General features: G+C 32.8%; 1 protein-coding gene across 1 annotated transcript; it reads right to left on the reverse strand.

Annotated features, from left to right (window-relative positions):
• Positions 1–4,141: 4,141 nt before the first annotated feature.
• Positions 4,142–5,506, reverse strand: LOC117241265 (luciferin 4-monooxygenase-like). Its single transcript, XM_033507226.1, has 2 exons — positions 5,234–5,506; positions 4,142–4,469 (listed from the first exon to the last, which is right to left on the reverse strand). Exons 1-2 carry the CDS (start codon positions 5,496–5,498, stop codon positions 4,312–4,314), a joined length of 423 nt encoding a protein of 140 aa, XP_033363117.1. The 5' UTR covers positions 5,499–5,506; the 3' UTR covers positions 4,142–4,311.
• Between the last annotated feature and the right edge of the window lie 5,784 nt (positions 5,507–11,290).

The following is an 11,290-nucleotide window of genomic DNA, read 5'->3' on the forward strand; positions in this document are numbered from 1 at the left end:
TTTAACTTTATGACGTATTACGTTTTATAGTATAATGTTATAACGTATTACGTTATATAGTATAACATAACAACGTATTGCGTTATATAGTATAACGTAATAAAGTATTACGTTATATAGTATAACTTTATGACATATTACGTTAGATAGAATAACGTAATAACGTATTACGTTTTATGGTATGACGTTATACCGTATTACGTTATATAGTGTAACGTTATAACGTATGACATTTCACAGAATAACGTTACAACGTATTACGTTATATGATATAACGTTATAACATATTACGTTTTATAGAATAACGTTATACCGTATTACGTTAGGTAGTATAACGTTATATATATAATATCGTGATATAATGTGTTTACAAAGAGTGGACAATAGAGATGTAAATCAGACAGAAAAAGACGATTGTTGTACAACCTGAACTATTCACGCCAAACGCACAGAAAACAGCGCAATCCACACTCTCTCGGCAACGCCATCCGCAACCTCTGTCTCCGCTCAGCTCGCACTCTGCTTCTCGACTCGCTCTCTGCTTTTCGACTAACGCTCTGGCCGTTGCCGCATTCTGTTGTCTTTTTCCTAGGCCCACCGCACACGTGTTCTGCAGGCGCTCGTGGCCAGGGTCACGTAGGTCTTTTCCACGAAAGTATGCACATGAAAAGACCGATGACACATTGATGGGCCCGACGACGCCTCGGCTCACCGCGACATTGTTCATAGTTCGCCCGATATTTCTTAGGCCTTTCGTCCACGATACTACATATAGTATAACGTAATAACGTATTACATTATATAGTGTAACGTTATAACGTATGGCGTTATATAGAATAACGTTATAACGTATTACATTGTATAGTATAACGTAATGAAGTATTACGTTATATAGTATAACGTTATAACGTATTACGTTATATAGTATAACGTTATAACGTAATACCTTAGGTAGTAAAACATTATAACGTATTACGTTATATGGTAGAACGTTATGACGTATTACGTTACATAGTATATCGTTATATGGTATAACGTTATAACGTATTACGTTAGGTAGTATAACATTATAACGTATTACGCTATATAGTATAACGTATTACGTTAGGTAGTATAACATTATAACGTATTAAGTTACATAGTATAACGTTAGAACGTATTACGTCAGGTAGTATAACGTTATAACGTGTTACGTTATATAGTATAATTTTATAACATATTAAGTTATATAGTATAACTTTATGACGTTTTACATTAGATAGTATAACGTTATAACGTATTACGTTAGGTAGTATAACGTTATAACGTGTTACGTTATATAGTATAATTTTATAACGTATTACGTTAAGTAGTAAATCATTATAACGTATTACGTTATATGGTATAACATTAGAACGTATTACGTTATATAGAATAACGTTATAATGTATTACATTATATAGTACAACGTTATAACTTATTACGTTATATAGTATAACGTTATAACGTATTACGTTAGGTAGTATAACATTATAACGTATTACGCTATATAGTATAACGTATTACGTTAGGTAGTATAACATTATAACGTATTAAGTTATATAGTATAACGTTATAACGTATTACGTTAGGTAGTATAACGTTATAACGTGTTACGTTATATAGTTTAATTTTATAACGTATTACGTTATATGGTATAACGTTATAACATATTACGTTATATAGAATAATGCTATATGGTATAACGTTATAACGTATTACGTTTTATAGTATAGCTTTATAACGTATTACGTTAGATAGAATAACGTAATAACGTATTACGTTATATAGTATAACGTTATAACTTATTACGCTATATAGTATAATTTTATAACGTATTACGTTATAGCGAACAACGTAATAACGTATTACGTTATATAGTATAACGTTATAACGCATTACGTTATGTAGTTTAATGATATAACGTATTACATTATATAGAGTAACATTATAACGCAGGACGTTCCGCAGAATAACGTTATAACATATTACGTTATACAGTATAACATTATAACGTATTACGTTATAAAGAATAACGTAATAATGTATTACGTTATATGGTATAATGTTATAACGTATTACGTTATATAGTACAACGCTATATGGTATAACGTTATAACGTTTTACATTTTATAGTATAACGTTATAACGTGTAACGTTATATAGAATAACGTTATAACGTGTTACGTTATATACTATATTTTATAACGTATTATGTTATATAGTATAACGTTATAACGTGTTACGTTATATAGTATTACGTTATAACGTATTACATTATATAGTGTAACGGAATAACGTATGACGTTAAATAGAATAACATTATAACGTATTACGTTATATAGATTGACGTAATAAAGTATTAAATTATACAGTATAACGTTATAACGTATTACGTTATATGGTATAACGTTATAACGTGTTGCGTTTTATCGAATAACTTTATAACCTATTACCTTATATAGTATATCGTCATAACGAATTACGTTAGGCAGTGTAGCATTATAACGTACTACGTTATATAGTATAACGACATAACGTATTACGTTGTACAGTGTAACGTTATAACGTATGATGTTCCGCAGAACAACGTTATAAAGTATCTCGTTATACAGTGTAACGTTATAACGTATGACATTTCACAGAATAACGTTATAACGTATTACGTTTTATAGTATAATGTTATAACGTATTACGTTATATAGTATAACACAACAACGTATTGCGTTGTATAGTATAACGTATACGTTATATAGTATAACTTTATGACGTATTACGTTAGATAGAATAACGTAATAACGTATTACGTTTTATGGTATTACGTTATAACGTATTACGTTATATAGTGTAACGTTATAACGTATTACGTTATATAGTGTAACGTTATAACGTATGACATTTCACAGAATAACGTTATAACGTATTACGTTATATGATATAACGTTATAACATATTACGTTTTATACAGTAACGTTATAACGTATTACGTTAGGTAGTATAACATTATAACGTATTACGGTATATAGTATAACGTTATAACGTATTACGTTAGGTAGTATAACATTAGAACGTATTACGTTATATAGAATAACGTTATAATGTATTACATTATATAGTACAACGTTATTGGGTATTTCGTTAGGTAGTATAACATTATAAAGTATTACGTTTTATATTATAACATTATAACGTATTACGTTATGTAGTATAACGTTATATGGTTATAGAACGTATTACGTTATATAGAATAACGTTATAATGTATTACATTATATAGTATAACGTTATTAGGTATTTCGTTAGGTAGTATAACATTATAAAGTATTACGTTATATATTATAACATTATAACGTATTACGTTATGTAGTATAACGTTATATGGTATAACGTAATAACGTATTACATTATATAGTGTAACGTTATAACGTATGGCGTTACATAGAATAACGTTATAACGTATTACGTTATATAGTGTAACGTAATAAAGTATTACGTTATATAGTATAACGTTATAACTTATTACGTTATATAGTATACCGTTATAACGTATTGCGTTAGGTAGTTTGGACGAAAAACTTACATCCGGCGGAAGCGTTGCCGCACCGGAAACGATCTCTCTCACGCTGCTGAAATCGCAATTTGGCACCATTGGATGCTTCGCAAGACCAACTAAAACTGGAGGGACCAATGGTGTATGCGTAATTCTGTATTTTTCTACGGGACTGATTAATGTTTCTAACTTGAAATTTCGCATTATGTACACAGCTGCACCGCAACTTATTGCCGTATTCATCATTCCGAACGCATAACCGTGGAATAATGGCAAGAAAACTAGTATTCGGTCTCCACGTCGAATATCCATTGATTCTGGGGCACTTCGATTAAGAACAAAATGCAATTGAATCGAATATTTATAATTTCAACTAGAATGATAAGAGTTAAGAGGCACAACAATAGAGAAAATATTATATAGTTGATTTGAATAAAGAATGGTTTGTTAATCATATAAAACGAATAATATATATTTAAATTTAACATAAATGAAAAATAAATCTCGAAATATATGTGTGGTCTTAGATCAACCGGATACATTGTGTATATTAATTTAATATATTTACCTTAGACTTTGGATGAAAAGTAACAAATTTCGATGAGACAACATTACTCCTTTTGGAAGGCCTGTTGTACCGCTAGAACATAAAATAGCTGCCATTCTTTTCCTGTTATGATCTATCTGCACCGGTGAAGACGCATAGAGATCCGTGATACTTTGATATTTTTCCAAAACCTTGTCTCAGGTTATTATATTTCCATCAAGAGGTTTATCATCCAATTCGATTAATTTCATATTCCAGCTTACAGTAGATGCAATTTTCGCCAAAATGTTTTCAGTGCGTCGCGATGCAAACAACACCCGTGGCTGATAAATTTCCAGCATGTGCGTAAATTCTCCTACGTAAAAAATTGCATTAGATATGATTAAATAACGCATATGCTGCATCGCGTAACTTAACCACTCCGCGTAACAAGGTGACAGTTTTACAAAAGATCTAGAAATATTCGAAGAGCCTTACAAAAGCTTTTTCCGATATCCGTCTCCGCAAGGAGAGGCTGAAACAACTTTCTTTGAAATAACATATTTTTCGTAGAATGTTTACTCTGAGAAGATATTCGGAGTAGTTAAATACAATTTAATCGTATACGATTAAAAATTAGTATTGTTTGTATCTCTAAAAGGTGACGGAGTAACGCATATTGAGAATATAAGTGATTATTAATTTCCGCATCTATATACACAATATTTAACAATTTAATATTAACAATTATTGTTTACACTACATTATAAAACTTGGTGTTAGAGTAAGTACTGTTTCTAGACTTTTATTGTTAATTCTGCAAATGTAATGTAAATAAATTTAGTCTTTAATTAAAGTATCTAATTTATGATCTCTGTTTCTAGTAGTTGTAAAATTCTATAATAAACTCGAGGCAAATAATAAAGTCGAGGCTCGATTTCATTAACTTATATATGGCATAATCAGTGGAGTTATCAGAAACATGCAAGTTTCCAAAAAAGAAGAGCAAATTTTTCTTTCCACTTTTTACGTTCTGCCTTCGTTAAATTTCTATAATATTAAACACGCACGTACTTTAATTAAATTAATTTCTTTGTTATTATAAAATAATTCGTAAAAGCTGCTTGGAGAATATCTTACTTTCTGTATATGCTGGATTCAACGGTGCAAATGTAGCTCCGATAAATAACGTGCTACATATCGATACCACGTAATGTGGATGGTTTTCAGCTGCAACGGAGATTCTGTCTTCCACCTTGATTCCATAATTTCTCAAAGCAACAGATAATATTGTGCTTTTTTCGAGAATATCCTTGCATGTGTAGTGTTTACCAGTTTGAATATCTACCTGATATAGTAACATGCAAGTATTACAATATAAAACATAGTAATCAAAATGAATCATTTGTATTGTCGTTTCTTGCTCTTTTTATATAAAAAAATCTATCTTGTTTAAATTGAGACTGTTGATTACTCTGACAATGTACATGCTAATACAGCCATCTGTAATCGCAATATGCGGGTCGCTTATCTAGAACGAAACGTACCAGGTCGTTAATTGTTCGTTGCAACGGTAGTGTCAAGTATTCCATCCGTAAGAAAAGCTTATTTTCTGACGAAAATTAGAAGGACTGTAATGTCTAATTCAAAATCAGTACAATCACGAGTCTACCTCAGCTTTTTAACTTTTAATAAAATCTCTAATATGGACGTCAGGAAATGATAAAACGAATGACCTGCGACTGATTTGCTTCACTGCATCTTATATCAATTTATATTTTGTCTCGTTTATATTCTGCGGCAATCGTTCTTGTTTCTCACAGCTCAGCCATTCTGTAACGATGAACCGCTGTAACATTCGCAGTGTTTCAGTGTAAACTGTTTGATTGTTCCGATTTAAAATGATGGCGCTGTAAAGAAGGTTATACGCTTGGACGGTTTATAGTTTATTGTTGTAATACAGCAGAAATGTGGACGATACACGACGATGTTAGCCGAAAATTGTGTGTAATTAAAAATCCCTAGGCGGTTAAAATACATTCAACCACAATAACATTTATAGAAATATAAAAATTGTATTGAAAATACGATTAGATGGCGTATTTATGGGATAATAGTAATAAGGTAGCACATATATCGAGCAGTATGTGTTATGCATTTTATGTGACATGCCCCTGTTTTTACGTTTGTTGTAAAGGAACGAATATTATTATTTTTTATCGTGTGTTCACTGAATCAAATGCTGCAACGATTGCTCGCAAAAATTTCCAAGTTTTTCTGTATTATTCCGTTTATATTCCTTTAGTTTGATCAACGTGACGTTGTTCGGCCTTCTTGTAACTAAATATTTAGTGTGATACGCTATACCGAAATTATCACATTATTGAACATTTGGCGATAATATCTGTTGAAGGGTAGACAAATGAAAATTGTGGCTGGGCAAACGCGGACAAGATGCGAATAAACGGATGCAGTTTAATCTTTGTAAAAATTCCCTCTTTCTCTCCTAATCGAGGTTCTACTGTGTACGTACAATTTAGCGTATTATTGCCGCGATCATATTTTATTTTTTTATTTCAAAGCTTGCGATTCCGAACATTATGTTTTCTCCGTAATCGTTTCAAGTGTGATAGCTAACTGACGTATACAGGTTGTGTAAAAAGGTGTCCGATACTCAAAGGGCTTATAGTGCCGACCGGGAGAAATAAATATCGACATAGTTCTAAAAGTAGCCCTTTCGATGTAAAATCAATTTTTATTTTTTAGCGTGCGATATCTTGAGTGAGACTCCTCGAAATATATCGAATATCGTCGGTAGGATCGAAATAACATAATCGCGAATTTAGTCAAGGATGAAAAAAATGCGTTTCGTAGGTCAAATTCGAAGGGTGCTGTGTATTTGTTATTTCCACTTTAGAATAGTAAAGGGACATTGTTAACCACACAAATAATCTTTGTTGATATTAGTAATAACTTTGCTGAGTGGAGGATAGTTCACCCAGACTTTAGAGATAAGCTTGTAATAATAAACATACATCGTTATCGTACAAGGATCGTGCATGTCATTTCTCGCATCATTCCCGCCTCCCATTCGCACTCAACAACTGGCGCTAACTGGATTTAATCTACGGATTCCAACTAAACTCTAGAAGAAACAGAAAATACGCACGAAAACGTGACCAACGCTAGAAAGATCAGCACGATCCACGACTAAAATCATCAACGCGCTTCTGATATGCAGGCGCTGGAAAACCGACCTTTGGTCCTTCAACTGCCAAGACTGCTTCGCATTCTGATTTTTCTTCATTCAACTGTGAGCATGCACGATAGTTTGGTTAACCCCAAAAAAATAATTAGAAAAAGTTTCACAGGTATCGGTTGGTCGTCGAAATGGACAAGACGACCTTAACCAAGCTTGCTGGTGCCCGAATAGTAAAAAGAACTAAATTCTCATTTTCAAGTATTACAATCGTTTTTGATGTATCGTGTATGTGTCTCGTACATATTCCCTAACATAATGTACCTCGAGAATTTTCAACAATAATTCGTTAGAATTATGGATGAGCTCTAGTTATTGGTATTAATAGCATAATTAGTATTATAAAGTATTTGTTCCTTTTAATATATTCTATGTTCTACGACTCTTCGCTAGTAACGAGACACGTGTCTTTCTTTCGTTTTGAAGTCAAATCATCTCTAAATCAACAAGGAGACTGAATTTTAGTAGGTAAGTGCGTAGTTGTAAACATTTCTCTTCTTCTAAACACTCGCATCTAAATTTAAGTGGATTTTGCAGCAAAATTATAATCAATTCAACGTTTTCATTGCCTTATTTATTACAATACATTCTTTATAATTCAAGTTGACAGTAAACAAAATCCTGAATACACAGATTCAGTGAGCTAGTAATCGACGGTCATTGAATCTTTCGGCATCGATGTCGATCAAGATTCAAAGCGAATGTCGAAGAGCGAAAACGGAAGAAACAGAAACGTAAATGTACGTGTTCATGATATAAATTTGAATGCTCTGAACGTTAACCCATCAGAACGCATTTATTGTCTACAGCAATGTGAAACACGGGACATTTCAACTGGCGATCAACGTTTTCTAACAATATTTTGATCCCTGCGCCTATTATCGGCAGAAGGTCCTCGATCGATTCGAAACTCGATAAAGTAACCGGCAGGTGGGCGAGAAGGATCGCAAAGAGAACACTGCTGACAAATGTTGCACTTATCAACCGGTTCTTCATGGTGCTCTTTAAAAGTTGATTTATCTGTTGAAAGTAATTCTTTGTTTTCTTTAGCATTAACTATATTCGAATCGATAATTACAACAGTTTTTATCCTACTAGAATGTATCTATAAAATTAGGAAGTAATATAAACAAGTTAATTTCAATTATATTTTAGTCCTTTTAGTCAATTAGATTTAGTTCCTTAGAAATCTAAGTGTAATACTATTTGCTATTATCAAAAAAAAACAAAACGATATTTTCGAAAATAGGAGTTCCATAAGTAAGGAAAGTAGAGATTTCACAATGACTCGACTATTGAGCAAGAATAAATTCTGTGCATCTGTTCGAATTTATTTGAATAATGACAGAATTAAAACCACTGATATTAATGACCAAATTTATACCTACCGATTGCTGAGAGAAGCGGATATTTCGCGTATACTCATATTCGTATCAACTGAAACTTGCAATTTGGAGTAACTGCGCGACTGTACACGAATCTCTATATATAGGCGGCTTTCGAACACGTAAAGTCCAAACTACGCGATACAATACCCGATAAACAATTTTTCAATTACGAACGAGAGTTATGAATTCGCGATGACCTTAATCGTTTCCTTGCAATAAGCAGCTGCTCGCACGTTAATATTCGCACTTCCTTTAAAACGAAACAACTTTTCTTCTGTAAAGTCAATTCACATCAGAGACCAGGCCACACACCACGGACAGGATGGCACCCAGATGTCTGCATATCCTTGGCGCGCACCCTCAATAGTCTTAAGTGCCCACCAGGGGGCCTTGGCATTTTTATAGTTAAGGTCCTTCGGACCAAGCGAGTATTTCCTGTCTTAAATTTCCCTTTACGTTTATTGTCTACCACGTGTTAGCTTAGAAAGTTGGTTTTCTCCACATCTGGTATGTTCCGTTGGCAACTTTCTCGCGAGGGCGGCTAAAACCCCTCCTGGTCCACCAACCTTCTTATTATCCAATCGGAGACGGTGTCTACTACCCTCACTTCCTTAACCAAAATTGTCATCAACAAATCCGATAGTCCCGCGTCCTTAGACACACCCACCCCTAGCTTTCCTCAGACACAGTATCGTCAGTAAAACTTCACTTATTCTGTATCCTTAGAATAGTCAACATATCTATATCGGTCTCTACCCTTATAAGTCGCTTACTTAATGTATTGTTGTAACTAAGTCTTACATAACGTGGTTGGAGTGAATTGTGATTTACGCTAATTCAGTGCGTGTTACATTGTGATTGGTGAATTCACAATAAAGGTTGATTAAAACAAAGTTAATTGTTGTGTTACGACTCAACTATATTTTATTTTCACCAACCAACCCTAAAAATTACGTGACACGTTCGTGGACGAATGTATTCGTTGACCGTTCGTATCGTCGGACGATAGTTGGTCGCATTTGTTCAGTCGTTTCGTAATCTCGATTTAATCGTCGAAGACAAGTCGAAATTTTCTCATCGCTTGTTCTTTGCGCATTGAGTCATTACTCTTCCTCGTAAATCTGTTACTCAGGGTAAATTAATAAAGTTGAAAAGCGCGGTATCAGCGATATCGGAAACGTATTGTTATTTCCTTAAATTGTGTCAATATTATCAGCAAATAAGTATCTTCTTACTTAATGTATATGACTTTTGAAACATTGAAAGATTATTATTACTCGTCTACTTCAATATTGATTAAGACATTTCCTTAATTGTGGTTAAACTCATGAAACATTTCCTACTTGTGTGAGAGACTTTAAATTGATTCGAAGTAGTATTTTACAGGAAACTGATGAAACTAATGAGTTAGATATTTATATGATTAAAACTCATTTGTATTTTTTAATTTTTTTACCATGTACCATGATTTTTGGTACACTCCAGTTTGAAAATACTTGTTTTTAATGTATATAAATAGAAGTACGAACTTCCTGATAAGTTGAATTCGCGAATCCTTACCACCTATTTACTGCAAGAATTCGAATGGCTTCGAGGACTAAGAAAGCTAACACTAGTGATGTAGAGTTTTCCTAGAAATGAGAATAACTTCAACATGAATAAAAAAGAAAAATGAACGGATTATAGGTTGGGCTAGAGTAGCAGCCGGCCGAAACTAAATTTTCAAGCAATCTGTTGACGTATGAAATGTTGCACTGTCTTATCCGTATGTTCGTCACATACATAGTAATAATTGAAATCAGTAGACATACATCTAACCCATTAATCTAATCCAATCTACGGATTTGACCCATTTATCATTTTTTTTATTTATATTAAAGATGACTAGCACCAATGAGTTAAATTTAGGTAAAAAATACAGTCACTTGTGTGCCAGAATTATAGAAAGAGTAGAAGGGTTGTATCTGTACATCGAATAAACAAGAAATAAAGCGGATATCCAGGAATAACTCATCAGCTATGGAATCCAAAAAACTAATTTTAACTTAAAAAAATGTTGCCTCTCTGCTTGTTTGTTTGTTCGTACTTGCATCACGTAAAAACTACTGAACAATTTTCGATCGGGGTTTCTCCGTTATATAGCGTAGTGTCTTGGAAAGAAAATTGGATATGTTTCATCTCGACCCGTTTTGTAGAAGCTGAGAAACAGCCTTGCATTTGAATTGTATCCGCTCCAATGTTTGATCGTCGAGCAACGATGGTTATTGTTTATGTCGTGTTTGTTCTGAAATCGAACCTTCTTCTAATTTAATATTTCTTACTGCGGAAAATAATTTAACTTTTAGTACAAAGAATATATAGCTATTTCATTCATAGAAATTCATCTGCTTAAAAATTGTTCCGTATATTAGTTGTGCGTACCGAATATTTTACATACGCTGAAAAGCTAAAAGTTAATTATTAAATCAAATAAATTAAATTTGATCGAAGTTTTCTCAGGACGTTAACATATTTCGATAACATATTTGAAGTTCATTGAAATCGGTAAAG

The sequence above is a fragment of the Bombus vosnesenskii genome, unplaced genomic scaffold (genome assembly GCF_011952255.1).
Source record: "Bombus vosnesenskii isolate JDL3184/JDL3185 unplaced genomic scaffold, Bvos_JDL3184-5_v1.1 scf7180000015566, whole genome shotgun sequence".
Taxonomy (NCBI): Eukaryota; Metazoa; Arthropoda; class Insecta; order Hymenoptera; family Apidae; genus Bombus; species Bombus vosnesenskii.